Below are 17,770 nucleotides of genomic sequence, written 5' to 3' on the forward strand. Positions count from 1 at the left end.
TATTGTTTTGTCTTCATTGGGGTTCTGTTTCAATTAAGAAATGTTTATATGTGAGTAACACAAATATATATGCACATGTTAATGCAATTGAATACACATGTGAATAATGCAGATGTGTATGCAGATAGATGCAAATGTATGTGAGTAATGCAAATATGGTTTTGTTCTTGCTAGAACTTCCTGTGGGCAGCTTCAGCCTCAACCAGTGTGAGATAGAATGTAATCTTTCTCCCATGTATTTTTTTCACTTGACCTTATGGAATCTGAAGATGTTTTAACTGTTGGTTGCTCTACCCTATCTGGGATTAAATTTTAGAACACAGCTAGTGCTTTGGCTGAGTGATTGAAGAGTGTGTGATGAGGAGTCTCAGACTCGCAGGCATCCCTCTTTGAAAGAAAGGTCTGGGCTTAAATGCTCAAGGAGGGAGTTCCCATCATGGTTCAGTGGTAACGAACTCTACTAGTATCCATAAGGATGCAGGTTCGATCCCTGGCCTTGCTCAGGGGGTTAAGGATCCGGTGTTGCCGTGAGCTATGGTGTAGGTTGCAGAAGAGGCTCAGATCCTGCGTTGCTGTGGCTGTGGTGTAGGCCGGCAGCTGCAGCTCCAGTTCGACTCCTAGTCTGGGAATTTCCATATGCCACGAGTGCAGCCAAAAAAAAAAAAAAATACTAAAAATAAATGCTTAGGGAGACATCTTACTTTCCAAGCACATGTGGGCCTCCCTGGGGAGGGTGCTGCAGCTCAGCCTTCATCCCACCAGCACAGCATCCTCACAGAAAGGGAAACGCACCACAGACCAGTGAGTCTCACATGTTCCTTTTTTTTTTTTTTTTTTTCTTTTTCCAGGCCACAGCTGTGAGTGACCCTACCAATTTGAAAAATGCCAAGAATGCTATTCTGGAAGAGCTGCCCCGAATTGTTAACACCATGGCCCTTCTCTGGAATGTTCTCAGAAAGGAGGAGACTCAAAAGAGACCCGTGGATCTCCTTGGAGCCACGAAAGGATCCTCTTCGGTTTACTTTAAAACCACCAAAGTAAGAGAGCTTCCTCTGTGGGTCTGTGATTTCCTTTGACTTGTATTGTCCCACCCCAAATAAAAATGTGCAGGGATATATACATAAGTAATCAAACCTCACGTGCTCAGTGAAACCCACATTAGAGGGAAGTTGGAGGTAGAAGTCTCCCGTTTGTTTATTGGAATAAGTTTCCTATTCACGGGAAGAAAGGCTTTGTGAGTAGTTTTCAGTTTATTTTCACCTTTACCCTTAAAAAAAAATAAATAAATACAGTCTCTGGGGTTTTGGTGGCTGGGGGTTCAAGTGAGAGACCTGACATTCTCACCCTGTTTCTCAGAAGCATCTCTGCTAAGACAGCTAATCTCTGCTTTCAGTGATGCCTTGAATATGCATTGAGGCATCTGAGTTTTTTTATTAAACCAGCAGCACACAACCTAGAGCACTTCTAGTTCTATTACTGAATCAAACTTGGGTCGGTCCACTCTCCCGCACGCAGTAAAGTCGGTCTGCTGACACTGGATTGTGGGGAAGGAAAGGGCATCGTTCATGGTCCGTACTGGACAAGAGGGACAGGCAGCTAGTGCCCACAAACCCGGACTCCCCATTGAATTTCAGGGAAGTTTTTAAGGACCACGAGGGGACCTTTGAAAGGTGTGTAATCAGCTCATTCACAATCCTCTGACTAGTTGATGATGGGGTAACAGGGTGATGTTGCAGGGGTGAGCATCAGTCTTCAGGCTCCAGCCTGGCTGGGGGCTACATCCTCATGACCATCATGCAGTTTGCTTCTTCTATTTGGTAGGAGTTTTAGTATCTGTACAACAACTTAGGAATGTGCCCCAGACACGATTATCTGTGTACTTCATGGAGGAACTAAAGATTCTGTGACTGCCATATGACTAATTTGTTTACATTGTTACCAGTTCCTCCTGGCTCAACTGCTACATGTCACTACATGTTCATATCCTTTCAATCATTAATCTTTTTAGGGGTTTTTTTTGCTTTTTTAGGGTCATCCCCGGAGCATATGGACGTTCCCAGGCTAGGGGCTGAATCAGAGCTGCAGCTATTGGCCTACACCACAGCCGCAGCAACGCGGAGTCCTTAACCCATTGAGCGAGGCCAGAGATTTGAACCCGCATCCTCATGGATGCTAGTCAGATTTGTTACCGCTGAGCAACAATGGGAAATCTAATCATTAATTTTTATTTTTTATTTATTTATTTATTTATTTTTTGTCTTTTTGCCTTTTCTAGGGCTGCTCCCGCCGCATATGGAGGTTCCCAGGCTAGGGGCTGAATCAGAGCTGCAGCTATTGGCCTACACCACAGCCGCAGCAACACAGAGTCCTTAACCCATTGAGCGAGGCCAGAGATTTGAACCTGCATCCTCATGGATGCTAGTCAGATTTGTTACCGCTGAGCCACAATGGGAACTCCAATCATTAATTTTTATTTTTTATTTTTTATTTTTTTGTCTTTTTGCCTTTTCTAGGGCTGCTCCCGCAGCATATGGAGGTTCCCAGGCTAGGGGTCGAATCGGAGCTGTAGCCACCGGCCTACACCAGAGCCACAGCAATGCCAGATCCGAGCCGCATCTGCAGCCTACACCACAGCTCATGCCAACACCGGATCTTCAACCCACTGAGCGAGGCCAGAAATCGAACCCACAACCTCATGGTTCCTAGTCAGATTCATTAACCACTGAGCCACGACAGGAACTCCCAATCATTAATTCTTGAGTCAGGCTTTTGCAACTTAGGGAAGGCCCAGGAGACTATAAAGCTTTTCTACAGACAAGAGGTGGGCTGAGCCTCGGTTTCCTCCTCTGTGAAGTGAGTCTGTTATTAGTGGCCTACCTACTGGGCTATTGAGAAGATTCCATTTGGCAGTGGCTAAGATTGATCAAGCCCTCTGCTCAAGCCCTCTCTGAAGGACCCAAGGTCTTGAGCTGGGACCTCCATCCTGTCTCCTGAGCAGACACCGTGGTGGGAGGGAAAGGACCTGCCCATCCCACGCTCAGCAGTATCTAACATGATGCCAAACAAGGGCAGCGGGGACATAGTAAGCCCAGAGTAAATTCATTCATTTGACAGATATTTGCCTGCCCGCTGCTGTGGACCAGGCCCTGTTAATACATGAGTGGATAAGGGAGATGAAGTAAGTCCTTGTCCTCCTGGCAGACACAGACATATAACCATCAATTTTTAAATGATGATGAGTTTCCCATCGTGGCTCAGTGGTTAACAAACCCGACTAGCATCCATGAGGACACGGGTTCGATCCCTGGCCTTGCTCAGTGGGTTAAGGATCCAGTGTTGCCGTGAGCTGTGGTGTAGGTTGCAGATATTGCTTGGATCCCACGTTGCATAGGCTCTGGCGTAGGCCAGTGGCTACAGCTCCGATTCAAACCCAAGCCTGGGAACCTCCATATGCCGCGGCCCTAAAAGACAAAGAAAAAATCATAGTAATAATATAAAATGATGATGAGAAGCGCTGCAAAGACATGTAGGGAGCTCTGACAGCGTGTGACCCGGGGACCTGACCTAGTCTGGGGTGGAGGAGGCCTTGCTGAGGCAGAGTGGCTGAACTGAGACCCAGATCGAAAGGATTTGACCAGGGGAGGTGAGTGTTGGAGGCTGGGGGGCCCCCAGGCTTCACAGAGGGAGGAACGTAGAGGTTTCAGGAGTGGAGAGAGATCCACGCATGGCAGAAGGGAGTGACGAGTGACGTCTAGGGCCGTGTGGGTTTATTTGTAATTGGTTATGTAATAAAATTAGTTAAATGTACGTATTTTTGGACATTGAAAAGGCATTTTTTTCTGATGAATATAAGCCCTTCCTGGGCTGGTTGAGACAAGCCGAGGCTGGGGGCTTTCAGGAGGAGAACAGTCCCAGCTCTGCTGCTTGGCCCTCCCCTTCTCACTACGTCTGCAAAGCCTTGGGGGGCTTCCTTGGAGCCCCTGCCCTGCTGGTAACTGCTCGAAGGTGGTAGTCATCACCCCCAAGAGTCTCTTCCTGCTCAGCTCAGCTGGCAGCCCGTCTGGTCACCTGGGGGCCTGGCTGGTCACCTGGCCGCCCACCACCCTCTCATCGAGCGCTTCCAGGTGGCGCTCCAGCCCCTCCCCTTCCCAGGATCACACAGCCTGATGCTGAGAGGTCCGCACAGCCTGGCCCCGGGGGTCACAGGCACCGGTGGTGGGGTGTCTAGTCCCCCAGAGCCCGCATTCTGCCCTGCTCTACCTTTTCTTGTTTCTGTTTTCTAGACCATACGACAGAAAATTTTAGACTTCTTGAACCCCTTGACGGCCCACCTGGGAGTGCAGTTAACAGCAGCTGTTGCCGCCGTGTGGAGCCGGAAGAAAGTGAAACGCCACAGTAAGACGAAGGTAGGGCCAAGGATCAGAGCAGTAGCTAAACTTACTCGGACAAAATACCAAGTGGTCAGGTGCAGGCAAAGGGGACACCACAGGCTGACACGGGAGACTGTCGATGTAGCGATGTAGCGAATGGATGATGTTCCACTGTTGTAAATGCGTGAGGTGGAACAGCTGTGCCCTGTTACAACTGGAGGGGGAGGTGGGGGGGGAGTGGAGCCCCCCCCCCGGACATCTGTTTTCTCATCTTTCTATTGTATTTATTTGACCTTTTAAATCTAATATCTAATGGTGGGCTTACAAGGATATATATAACATGTACATTTTAAAGAATAAAAGCACCACCATGAACTTGCTACCCAGCTTAAGAAATGGTTCATTATCCCTTGGGCCCTTCCCTGGCTGAAGTGCCAAATAGTTGCTTTTTTCTTAAAAAAAAAAAAAAAAAAAACAATTTTTAAAAGACTTTTTTTTTTGTCCTTTTTTTTAGGGGCCCACTTTGGCATATGGAAGTTCCCAGGCTAGAGGTTGAATTGGTGCTGCAGTTTCCAGCCTACACCACAGCCACAGCAACTCAGGATCCAAGCCACATCTGCCACCTGCACCACAGCTCACGGCAATGCCGGATCCTTAACCCACTAAGTAGGGACTGGGATCGAACCCACATCCTTATGGATACTAGACAGGCTCATTAACACTGAGCCCCAGTGGGAACTCCCAGACTTTATCGTTTTAGGGCAGTTTTAGGTTCACCACCACATGAGAGGAAGATGCAGAGATTGCTGAAATTACCCCATCCCCACACATGCATGGCTTCCCCCACTGTCCACACCCCCCTCCAGAAGGGTATGTTTGTCACAGTTGATGCAACTACATGGACACATCATCGTCACCCAGGTTCTAGAGTTTACATTAGGCTTTTTAAATTTATAAAAATAGGAGTTCCCCTTGTGGCTCAGCAGGTTAAGTACCTGACATAATGTCAGTGAGGATGCAGGTTCGATCCCTGGCCTCACTCAGTGGGTTAAGGATCTGGTATTGCCACAAGCTGCAGCGTAGGGCCTAGATGCAGATTCCACATTGCTGTGGTGTAGGTCGGCAGCTGCAACTCCGATTCGACCCCAGGTGTATCCCTAAAAAAGAAAAAATGAATAAGTTTGTAAAAATAGTACTTGTCCACAAGGGTAAAGAAAATTCAGGTCATCACATTCCTGCTCCCAGACCTCAGCTTGCATCTTGTCCATTCTTCCTCTGCCGACAGGTCCATCATGAGGCCATCATCCAGGACCTTGGTTTACCTGTTTCTACAAAACCAGCACATGCTTCTTCCTTGGTTCCCCCTGCCAGCCACACATGTTCCTACCTGGAACCTCTCTCAGAGGGTCTGTTCCACCCCCAGGCACTGTCTCAGTGCCCTGCCTGGGCCCCTGGGCCCTGAGGACGTGTGAGAGGCCAGTGGCCCAGGCTCCCCAGCTTAGCACCTGTGGGGTTTACCTGGTGATAAACCTGATGCTTCCAAGTGCATGAAACCACCTTCTACAGATGTGTCATCTAAATGCACCCCCCACACTGGGACTGTCCTGCCGAGGCCAGCTCCCGTGAACCTGGTTTACCTGTTTTTCTTACTGTCCTCTCCTTTGGGGGCTGACTCTTGGTATTAGCCTGTTTCCTTCAAATGAGTGTGTCAGTTTCTAAAACACTTCCTGAGCTTGAACATACCAGCATGACTGCCCGCTATCGGCTGCACCATTTATTCCTACTTTGTGTCAAATACTGACAGTGTTCCTCTAATTAAATGCTTACCTTGCTCTTTGTTTCCACCCGTAGAGTCCTTCACTTCATCTTCATTTACGTGTTTATTTACGAGTTCCTATTGTGGCTTAGCGGCTTAAGAATCTGACTGGTATCCATGAGGATGTGGGTTCGATCCCTGGCCTCCCTCAGTGGGTTAAGGATCTGGCATTGCCACAAACTGCCCCATAGGTCATAGACGCAGCTTGGATCTGGTGTTGCTGTGGCTGTGGTATAGACTGGCAGCTGCAGCTCCAATTCGACCTCTAGCTTGGGAACTTCCTTATGCCGTGGGTACAACCCTAAAATAAATAAATATTTGTTTGAAAGATTAAAATGAGTTCTCTCGTGGCACAGCAAGTTAAGGATCAGACGTTGTCACTGCAGTGGCTCAGGTCACTGTTGTGGCATGAGTTTGATTCCTGGCCAGGGAATTTCTGCATGCCCCAGCCATGGCTAAAAATAAATAAATAGGACTTCCCATTGTGGCTCAGTGGTAACAAATCAGACTAGTATCCATGAGGATGTAGGTTCAATCCCTGGCCTCAGTCAGTGAGTTACGGATCCAGTGTTGCCATGAACTGTCATGTAGGTCACAGATGTGGCTCAGATCTGGTGTTGCTGTGGCTGTGGTGTAGGCCGGCAGCTGCAGCTCTGATTCCAGCCCTAGCCTGCAAACTTCCATATGTCTCAGGTACGGCTCTAAACACACACACACACACACCCCGAATAAATAAATGTGCAAATATGTAAATAAATCAGATTTCTTTTTCCAGGAGCAGCTATTGGAGAGTACTTTCCAAAAATTCCTATTTTTTGTTTTCTCTCTGTGAGCCTCAAAGGAATGATTTTCTTCTTGGCAGATTGTGCCAGCGGCGAGCACGTCCCAGCTGACCCTCGTGGACCTGATCTGCGCCCTGAGCACCCTGCAGACGGACACAGTGCTGCACCTGGTGAAGGAGGTGGTGAAGAGGCCGCCGCAGGTCCGAGGGGACGAGGTCAGGAACCCGGGACCCTCCAGATGAACCCATGGCGCTCTCTAACTCCATGTTTTACCAGTTGTGTCTGGGAAGGAAACAGGAGGTGCAGGAGCAAGTAGGAACTGGGGGAGCTGTGGAAACGAAGGTGTTCTTCCCGGGCTTTGCAGAAGTGGTGTGAAATATGCCTCGTGGGCTCAGGTTTTGGGGTGGGAACCGCTCAAGGTCAGGGATGACTTCCATCTTTCCATCCCACTGCAGAGCAGTGGTTCTTAACAAGGACCTGCTGTGCACGCAAATGAATTCAGCGCTTAGAAAGAGGAAATGGTACTTACCTCAAAGAACTTGCAGCCTGAAAGGCATCAAAGATAAGCAAAGCCAGACACTAGTCCAAGGTGGAAAAGACCAATTTGATTCAGGAACTACTGCAGCAGAGCAAAGAGCTGAACTCAATCCTGACTTGTGCAGAGGTCGCTGGGTGTTGTAAGCAGAGAGTTGAAGGGCAGGGAGCGTGAGCGAGCAGGGGCTTCAGCCAAGTCAGGGGAGATGACAGACAAGCGGGAAGAGGGTTGTGGTTGTGGATCAAAGCTCTCTGGGTTTGCTGACTCTCCCACAGGGAGACAGAGGCCTGTCTTTCCTGATGATATTTCAGAGGGATGGCTCTCAGGTCCTCGAGAAAATCATCCCTGGGTTGTAGGAGAAGCGTATGCGCCCAAAGGGACAGAGGAAGGATTTATAACTGGAAGTTTTTTTGTTTTTTTTATTTTATTTTATTTTCCCACTGTACAGCAAGGGGGTCAGGTTATCCTTAGATGTATACATTGCATTTACAGTTTTTTCCCCCACCCTTTCTTCTGTTGCAACATGAGTATCTAGACATAGTTCTCAATGCTATTCATAATGGAAGTTTTTTTGATAAATGCTCCCAGAAATGGAGTTCAGGAACCGCTCAGGTGTTGGCTGAACGAACAACAAATTCGTTCAGAAGCCTTGATGTTTCTTTCCTGAGCAGGTGCTGTGAGGGGGTTGAGGTCATTCCCCTTAGGGACACGGCCTTGAGCTGCACAGACCCATGCTAGTGTTTGTCCAGGTCTCTCAGTGTGTGTGGTGTACGGACTCGTTTGTGCTAAAGGTACAACCTTATAGATCAAGGTTGAGGCCTGGTCGAGAAGAGGGCTCAGAGGGGCCTGACCAGTAAACAGGTAAGTTATAAATCTGCATAACTTATAAACAAGTTATAAATTTGCATAACTTTTATAAAGGTACAAAATACACTTCAGAGGACTTAGCTCACACTGCACATTCTGAGAAAGAAGTTTTGTCTGGCTGCAGGGAAAACAGTGGCATTTGTAGGTTATGTCACGGAACCACAAAGCTCCTGTAGGGCTTTTTTTTCCTGTCTTTGGGGGGGCCCCACCCGGGGGGGCCCCACCCTTAGCATATGGAAATTCTCAGGCTAGGGATCGAATTGGAGCTGCAGCTGCCAGCCTACACCGCAGCTCATGGCAATGCCAGATCCTTAACCCACTGAGTGAGGCCAGGGATCGAACCGAAATCCTCATGGGTACCAGTCAGGTTCCTTACTGCTGAGCCACAACAGGAACTCTCACTCACTCTTGTAGTTTTTCTGTTCAGTTTCTGTGCAGCAGTCGGCGGGCTGTGTTGCACAGACACGTTTTCATTCATGCACGATGGTTTTAAAATAGAACAAGCTGTGTGGTTTTGATTTCGGAGAGACAGCCGTGAGTGATGGCTTGAAGCGAGATTTTAATTTTCTACTCAGGAATAAGAATCCTAGCCCCTAGACTAGCCAGAAGCTAAAAGCAGAATTGGCCTGGTTCTCGCCCAGCTGAAAGCAAGGATGTTCAAGAAGGCGCCAGTTGTAAAAACAGATACAGAGTTTCGTATTAGAAACACAGTAACACATGTGGGAGAGCACAGCTGAAGTGGTTTGTTTATCTAGGGCGGAAGCAAAGCCCTCATGCACACCCAAAAGAGGAGTGTGGGTGTGGAAGCCCTCCTGAAAGAGGAGGGCACCACAGAGGTGATTTGAACCACTTACATGGGGCTGTTCTTCTGGGCCTTTGTTTTCCTTTGGTCAATTATCTTGTTTAATTTCTCACACCTGACTGGACCCAGGGCCCTCCCTGATAGGCGTGTGCATCTTTTGGCATAGATGGATTCCAAAGCTGGGCCTTGTGGGAAGCTTAGCTGGACTTATTATGGCCTGGCAGCCCCTCCCTTTCTGACCCAGAGAGGTCTTTCTGTGCATGTGGAGTTAGGGTCTCCCTGACCCCAAGGATAGGAAGTATGTGACCTCTTGATCTTTGGCCCAATCAGGGCTTAGCCTCGCTCTGCTCCTGCCATTACCATGGGTTAAAGTGTCCACAGAAGACAAACTCTAGTTGTTTGCCTTGCTCCTGTTGTTCCTGCTATCTTGAAGTATAAACCGGCGGCTAGTTGTAAACATCTGTCCTGCAGCCCATCTGTCTCCTGCCTCAGTTTATAGGTTTTTTTTGTTTGTTTTTGTTTTGTTTTGTTTTGTTTGCTTATTAGGGTTGCGACCGTGGCATGTGGATGTTCCCAGGCTGGGGGTCGAATTGGAGCTGTAGCCGCCGACCTACACCAGAGCCACAGCAATGCGGGATCTGAGCCGTGTCTGTGACTTACACTACAGCTCAAGGCAATGCTGGATCTTTAACCCCCAGAGTGAGGCCAGGGATCAAACCCGAAACCTGGTGGTTCCTAGGCGGATTCGTTTCTGCCGCGCCATGATGGGAATGCCTCAGTTTATCGTTTTGTGCCTGAGAGATTTTTGTTTTTACCAAAGCAGATCTCTTCATTGAAAGTGTGGGAGCTATCGTGTTCTTAATTAACTTGATAGAAACCAGGGATTTGTTAGGACCTTGAAATAATTGCCTTCTCGAAGGTAATTTAAAATTAAACAATTAGGGGAAATATCAAAATAATTCCCTAAATGAAAATTAATGGTGTAGCGGACAGAGTGATTATTTCAAAAAGAACTAGTTTTGCTCAAACAGGTATTGTACACCAGAGTTCATTACAGCATTAATCACAGTAGCCAAAAGATAGAAACAAGTATCCATTAGCAAATGAATGGATAAGCAAAACGAGGTATATACATGCAGTGGAATATTATCTGGCCTTAAAAAGCAATGAAATTCTCGGAGTTCCCGTTGTGGCACAGCGGAAACAAATCCGACTAGGAACCATGAGGTTTCAGGTTCGATCGCTGGCCTCGCTAAGTGGGTTAAGGATCTGTGGAGTTGCCATGACCCGTGTTGTAGGTCACAGACACGGCTCGGATCTGGCGTTGCTGTGGCATAGGCCAGCAGCTGCAGTTCCTATTCGACCCCTAGCCTGGGAACCTCCATATGCCACGGGTGTGGCCCTAAGAAGTTTAAAAAAAAAAACGAGATGTAAAATGGACCTAGGTAACTTCAGGACATCTGTTGGATGTCTGGTCCCCCCCCACCCCCTCCCCCCAGATGCCTGGGAGTCTTGTTGCCTTTGACTCTAATGCAAATGTTAAAGCAATGAACTCTGCAGAGGGGAACCAGGTGGAGGGGCCATCAGTCCTGGGTGGGTTTGCATTTACAAGTCTAAGCAGGTCTAGGTGACAGGAAATTGACCTTCCACACTGCTGGTTCTGGCTGCAGCCACAGCGGAGCTGGCCCTGCTGACAGCTTTGTACACAGATCAGGCACTGTTAGGGTTTGTTCCTTCATGCCACTTGAATTTCTACAAATATCCAAAACTCCTGGACTAAAAACCCAGACAAACCCTAGAGTCGTCTGGCTGACTGGATTTTGGCTTTTCACCTAACACAGTGACACTTTGTGGTTAATTTGGTTGATTGGCTCAACTTCTGTAACTTCTATGAAGAGCCTCTTAAAGTAAGGAGGGGGAAAAAATATGTTTCGGAAACCTGCTTCTGAGTCACTGAGGCCATTTGAGGTTTAGAGAAGTTGTCGGGGCTGAGTTGGAGGGAATCCTGGAGTTAAGGATTAGGACGTGGCCTCTTGTCTGTAGCTCGTCACATGCACCCCTGAGGGTCAACTTTGACCTTTGACCGCCAACTTTGTGTTTGGGGAGGTTCAGGTATGATGCCAAATTCGCCCTAAATGCGTGTTGAAAGCCTGGAATGGGAAGTAGGTAAACATAAAGGGCATGTCCTGGGCGTCTGAGGAGAGGCCACCAGAGGTTTGGGACCTCATGCATACATTTGTTCCACTTGGGAGGTGTTTCACGTCGGTTATTGTATTTGAAACGCTCTTTGGCTGAAAACTTGCTGTATTAAAATATGGAATCTGATTTCCTTTCTGCATTTGAATTCTTTTTTGGCCTCATTTCCAACCAACTTGGAGTGATTGGTTTTGCTTTAATTTTCAGAAATCGCCCCTCGTGGATGTCCCTGTGTTGCAGTTTTGCTATGCTTTCATCCAAAGGTGAGGCAGCCCCTCAAAGGCATTTCTCAGTTAATAGGTGCTGTTGCGTTGATTATAAATAATTGCTCTGATTGGATTTCTGCTTTTTCTTTTTTGTTAAATTGAAGTATAGTGGATTTACAATGTTGTGTTAGTTTCCAGGTTGTAGCAAAGTGATATAAATACATCTATGTAATTTTTCAGATTCTTTTCTGTTATAGGCAATTACAAGATATTGAATATACTTACCTGTGTGATACAGTAGGTCCTTGTTTTTTATCTGTTTTATAGATAGTAGTGTGTATGCGTTAATCCCAAATTCTTAATTTAGCCTCCTCCCCAACTCTATTTCTTGATTTCTGGAGAGCCATAGTTCAGAAAGTATCTTAATGGTGCCCCCATTTCCTCTCCAGGCATGGCAATAATACTAATCTTACTTTTCTTCTTGCAGCGATCAAATCTGACATTTTAAGGTCTGCGTGCTGTAGGTCAAACACTAGCTTTATGGGACGCCTGGTAAACTTTAGAAGAAACAGTTTGCATTAAACTCATACCAAAAAAACAAACAAACAAAAAAAGTCGGGGGTGGGTTTTAAAGACCTCTTTTATTTTTGGCACTGTTCTCAGTGCTTTACCATGCTCTTTGCTCAGTGGCTTCTGCTCAGGTTTACTGAGCTGAATATCCAGCCGCATGCAGTGGTCTCAGCTACAGGCCACGTTGAAGTGGGTGCCCCAGGCATTTCTCCCTGGCAGAAAGGAAGCTTTGCTGGGCCTGGGGCAGCGCTGATGACACATCCCAGGTGCAGCTTCCAGACCCTTCACTGTGGAGGCCTTCTCCGCTGCAGTGATGAGGGTGGAGGGAGTTTGAACCCCGCCTCAAGGAAGCCTCACAGCCTCACATATCTCAGGAGTTTCACTGTATGAAAATGTGACAACCAATTTCAGGCTTCCTGGTGAACAAGTTCACCTTCTGTGGTTATTCCAGCTCCCGAGCTTGCAGGAAGGTAGATTGAGGGTCATAGTCCCGGAAGCCACTGGGCGTGGGATTGAGTTCAGAAGAGCTGTTTACCTCTCCCCGCCCCTCCAGCATCATTGTACTTCTTTCCTCCAGGAGTTAGAGATGAGCTAGTCACATCCCTTCTGGTAACTAGTCTGTGTTAAACAGCGAGCACCTGCTACAGTGGTCTGAGCCACACCTGGTCTTTCCCAGCCCCCTCGGGAGCTGCGTCCTTCTTTTACGGAGGAGGCCCTGCCCAGGTCACTCAGTCCAGGTCACTCAGGAGGCAGTCAGTCAGTCACCAGGACTTGAACCTGGAACCCTGGGGCTGCAGCAGTCTCCCATTGTTGCCCATGAGGCCTGACCTGAGCGCCTCTAAAGATCAGCCCCCTGCTAGGTGACCCCTGATGTCATTCTCCTTGACCTTCTGATGGCTGACTCTTTGTGACCAACGACCTTAGGGAGGCCGAATGTTAGAATCAGGGAGGTCAGCCCTCTAGTACATGGCTTTTACTTTATAGACAAGGAAATCAGGAGCCGCTGGCCTGTCAGCAGCAGGGTTTCAGGTCACCAGACTCCATGTTCTTGCCAGAATACCAACATTTAGCTTGTGTGTATTGTAATTTTATTTTAGTTTATTTAGCCCACGGCATAGAGAGTTCCTGAGCCAGAAAACAGATCTGAGCCGCAGCTGCAAAATATGCCGCAGGTCAGGTGGCACCGGATCCTTAACCCACTGTGGTGGGCCGGGAATTGAACCTGCATCCTAGCGCTCCAGAGATGCTGCCCATCCCGTTGAGCCATAGCCAGAACTCCTGTACTATAATTTGAAAAGGAACAAACAAGTCAGGCAGACAGGCCTTTTTCCCTGTGCTTTCCAACTGCCTGGATCCAAAATGTGCTTATAATTAAACATCTTGTTTTGACCTGTTCATGGTTGGATATTTTTTCTTTCCTTTTTTTTTTTTTTTTTTTTTTTTTTTAAAGGCTCCCAGTGACAGCCTTGCAAGAGAACTTCCCTTCGCTACTGGGCGTGTTGAAGGAGTCTGTGCAGTTGAATCTCGCTCCCCCTGGATATTTTCTGCTTCTCAGGTATTGTGTCACGGCACTCAGGTCACCATGTTTTTCTGCGGGAACATAGGTCTATTTCTGCCGCCTTCTCAGTCTGAAGCTGGTTGTCTCTCAACAGCATGCTGAACGACTTTGTAACGAGAACACCCAACCTGGAGAGCAAGAAGGACCAAAGAGACCTGCAGGTGTGTGGGCACGTTGAGCAGATTGTGACTGCCCAGGAGTGTCGTCCACCCTAGGGGCTCTCCCTGGAGATGGTAAACATCGGGCAGAGTCAGGTCTTAGCTTCAAGTTTGTTCCCACATCTGACTTCCTCTGCTATGGTCTTTGAGGGCTTGACAGGGCCTTCTGATGAAGGTCGTGTTAACCTTGGGCGGTCGACCGTGGAGTTTACAAGGTACCTCCCTCCCTCCCGCACACAGATGAGCACAGAGCTCACTCTTCAGCCTAATTAGAACCATAAATCTATCTTTTGACATGGATTCCTTTCCCTAGAACCTCCTCCCCCCTCTTAAGCCAGATATGTATTCATAGGAAATTTCAAAAACCCTGAAAAATGGAAGTAAAGCTCACCCATAGGAGCAGGAAAATCTCCTTGGAGTAGAATGCCAGGTACACAATAGAAGTGATGACGGGGTTGTAGGAAAATCACTGTTGTACAGCCATTATAATCGCTGAGGAGCTTTTTGAGTCAGTCTTTATTTTTTATTTATTTATTTATTTTTCATCTCTTCTAGGGCCGCTCCCACGGCATATGGAGGTTCCCAGGCTAGGGATCTAATCGGAGCTATAGCCGCCAGCCTACGCCAGAGTCACAGCAACGCAGGATCCGAGCCACGTCTGCAGCCTGCCTCACAGCGCACAGTAACACTGGATCCTTAACGCACTGAGCGAGGCCAGGGATCAAACCCGCAACCTCATGGTTCCTAGTTGGATTTGTTTACCACTGAGCCATGACAGGAACTCCTTGAGTCAGTCTTTAAACTGGGACAGGTAGTTGATGGCTTTGGTGATATTACTGCTAAAGGTTGTGATCCCTGGTGTCTGGAAAAGGTCTGGCCAGTTCCCAATGCCAGACCACCAGAGTTCTGCGTTTGGCACTGGACTCCTTTGGGAAGAAAGCATCCTCTCAGTGCAGATGCTGCACCCCAGCCTTGGGCGGCACTTCCCACACCAGCCTGGTGAGCCCACCACCTCCCATGGCCTGTTGCCTCTCTTCAGTCCAGCTGGGCTGAGCTTTGGCCACAGGCTCTACCGCAGCAGGTGCAGCTCGCTCTTCCACGCCATGGTGTCCCAGCCCCCTGACATGGACTCCTTCCCGCTGTTTCCAGGTGCCCTAACTTCTTCTCCAGCCACTCACTGCACTTGAAACAGGAGCTCCTCTAGGGCCTCCACCCCCTTTCTTGGTCTCCCTTGCTGCTATCATGCACCCCCGAGGCTCACGGTGGGCAGTTCCCACTGCTGCACCCTCCTTGTCGCCAGCAGGCAGATGTGCTGTTGCTTCATGAAGCCTGAGCTGCTGGGCTCAGGGTGGAAGTCGGGGTTGTTCACATCTCAGATGACAAGGACTTTCAGCCCCTGTCAGCCGGCGATTGATGATAGCCACTCAGCGTTTCCACTTCTGTCCCAGCTACTTCACCAAATTCTTTCCCAATTGGACTCCTAATTCGATGACTCCTCCCTCACCCTCACTGAGGCAATTTAATTCATTCAGTTTTATTTCTCGTTGTATTTTTTTGGCCACGCCCATGGCCTGTAGAAGTTCCCGAGCCAGGGTCAAACCCGCCCCACAGCAGTAACCAGAGCCACGGCGGTAACAATACCAGATCCTTAACCTGCAGAGCCTCCAGGGAACTCCTCTTGTTGTATTATCAAAAAGCGTATTTCTAGCAAGAACCTGTGGTCCTAAAGAAATCAGAAATCAAGGAGTTTCCTTTGTGGCGCAGTGGTTAACGAATCCGACTAGGAACCATGAGGTCGCGGGTTGGGTCCCTGGCCTTGCTCAGTGGGTTAAAGATCCAGCATTGCTGTGAGCTGTGGTGTAGGTCGCAGACACGGCTCAGATCCCACATTGCTGTGGCTCTGGCCTAGGTGTAGGCCAGAGGCTACAGCTCCGATTAGACCCCTAGCCTGGGAACCTCCATATGCCGTGGGAGTTGCCCTAGAAAAGGCAAAAAGATAAAAAAAAAGAAATCAGAAATCGAATCCGCCAAATGCAGCGGGCAGCTGTGACTTCCTATGTCTCTCTTTTGCCCACGTTGGCCACGTGAGCCACCTGTGGCTTTTGTGCCCTTGAGATGTGGCTTGTCTGCATCAAATGTGCTGTTAGGTATAAAGTATACATTGTATTTCAAAGACTTAATGCCAAAAATAATGCAGAGTCTCACTAGTAATTTTTATATTGATTATATGTTGATAATATTTTGGATATATTGAGTTAACGTTATGAACTTGTTTCTTCTGTTAACGTGGCTCCTAGAAAACTTGATATTACCTATATGGTTCACAGCAGTGGCTTGCATTATAGTTCTAGCGGATGGTGCTATTTTAGGCACTCGAGGTTCTTTTCCTTAACTAACTTTCTTTCCTCTTTCTCTCAATTACTCTTAGGAAGTCACTCAAAAAATTATAGACGCGGTTGGGAACATTGCTGGTTCTTCCTTAGAACAAACCAGCTGGCTAAGCAGAAACCTGGAAGTGAAGGCCCAGCCTCAGATCTCACTAGAAGAATCTGATGCCGAGGAAGATTTACACGGTAGGTATCGACAGGTCAGAAGGTAATGCCCACTGCAACCTGGTAGGTCTAGTTTTGCCTTAAAAGTAAATTAGTCTGGAATTCCCATCATGGCACAGCAGAAACAAATCCAACGAGGAACCATGAGGTTGCAGGTTCAATCCCTGGCTCACTCAGTGGGTGAAGGATCCGGCATTGCCGTGAGCTGTGGTGTAGGTCGCAGACATGGCTTGAATCCTGCGTTGCTGTGGCTGTGGCATAGACTGGCTGCTGCAGCTCCTATTTGACCCCTAGCCTGGGAACCTCCATATGCCACAGGCATAGAAAAGACAAAAAGACCAAAAAAAAAAGTAAACTGGTCTTACTTCTTACAGCATAAGTTGTATATGTGATGAACAGTGGGATTCCAGTGGAAGGGTCCGGAGTGGCCCACGCTACCATGTAAAGCCCTCACTGAGCCTAGATTGGGCTCCAAGAAAGTAACTTGCCAAGATAAATTGCCTGGACTCGGTGACAGAAATCTGTGGGGGATCAAGAATAGAAGGATGTGTGTTTTTCTTTTTTGTGGAAAGAAGACATAGGAAGCCAACAAACTGTCGTCAGGCACTTGATGATGTATTTCATTTCTGGCCAACACACCCCTGCCCCTCAGCCATCCTTGTGGCTTGTCATCGTCATGAAGGTCCCAGAGAGTAGGCACACCCCAGCCTTGCTGCTATAGCTTCCTAGGAAAATGGTCGGGCGACTCCCAAAGGAAACGCATTTATTTACTCGGAGGACCATTGATCAGCTCGACACTCTTGAGGAGTCTGGATTAAATGCAGTAGTGTAGCTTGTCAGTTGTCAGACATAGCCATCCATCAAGCAAATCTCAGGTTATTAGACCTGCTGCAGTGAGAGAGAAACTTGGCAGTCATAGGGGTGTCTCAACAGGGAAGATTTGGGGAGGATGCTTATAGGGTGGTAGGGCCTTGGCTGAATTGTTTGTGGCAGATCTTTCAAGGTAGGGCACTGGTCATGATTGGGCAGAGTTAGTGATAAAATACCTTTGCACCGGTGGGCACAGTGCTAGGCAAGGGCCCAGAATGAAGCTTGATGAGCACGCAGCTTGTTTTGATAAGTAAGCCACTTTAGTGGGTTCAGTTTTTCTTTTAGGATCAGGCATATCTTGGAGCAAGTAATTATTTTTGCAAGTTCTCAGTATTATTTAACACAAGGATGTGAAAGTACGTGCAGGCCCAACACTGCTTAACACTGGACGGTAAAATCAGTTTTGCTCTCAGTTGGTGGGTTTTTTTTGGGGGGGTTGTTTGTGGGGGGGGGTGTTGGCCATGCCCATGACCTGCAGAAGTTCCTGG

General features: G+C 47.9%; 1 protein-coding gene across 13 annotated transcripts in view; it reads left to right on the top strand.

Moving 5' to 3' along the window:
- The window catches only part of DOP1B (DOP1 leucine zipper like protein B), a 134,498-nt gene that overhangs the window by 94,422 nt on the left and 22,306 nt on the right, over positions 1 to 17,770 (top strand). For 12 of the 13 annotated variants that reach the window (XR_014825162.1, XR_014825163.1, XR_014825159.1 and 9 more), the window contains 7 exons: positions 849 to 1,037; positions 4,284 to 4,406; positions 7,049 to 7,183; positions 11,576 to 11,631; positions 13,595 to 13,699; positions 13,797 to 13,863; positions 16,289 to 16,433. Coding sequence is in view for 4 of the 13 variants with exons in the window: in XM_003132763.5 (XP_003132811.3) it covers positions 849 to 1,037; positions 4,284 to 4,406; positions 7,049 to 7,183; positions 11,576 to 11,631; positions 13,595 to 13,699; positions 13,797 to 13,863; positions 16,289 to 16,433 (820 nt within the window). In the remaining 9 variants the exon portion in view is untranslated. Of the gene's footprint in view, positions 1 to 848; positions 1,038 to 4,283; positions 4,407 to 7,048; positions 7,674 to 9,881; positions 10,466 to 11,575; positions 11,632 to 13,594; positions 13,700 to 13,796; positions 13,864 to 16,288; positions 16,434 to 17,770 lie in introns of those variants that run through there. The other variant, XR_014825166.1, reaches the window with a different exon arrangement.

This window comes from Sus scrofa, chromosome 13, assembly GCF_054392235.1.
Source record: "Sus scrofa isolate SSC_HxYL_T2T_F1_AM1 chromosome 13, Sscrofa_HxYL_maternal_Yorkshire_Landrace_v2.0, whole genome shotgun sequence".
Classification (NCBI taxonomy): domain Eukaryota; kingdom Metazoa; phylum Chordata; class Mammalia; order Artiodactyla; family Suidae; genus Sus; species Sus scrofa.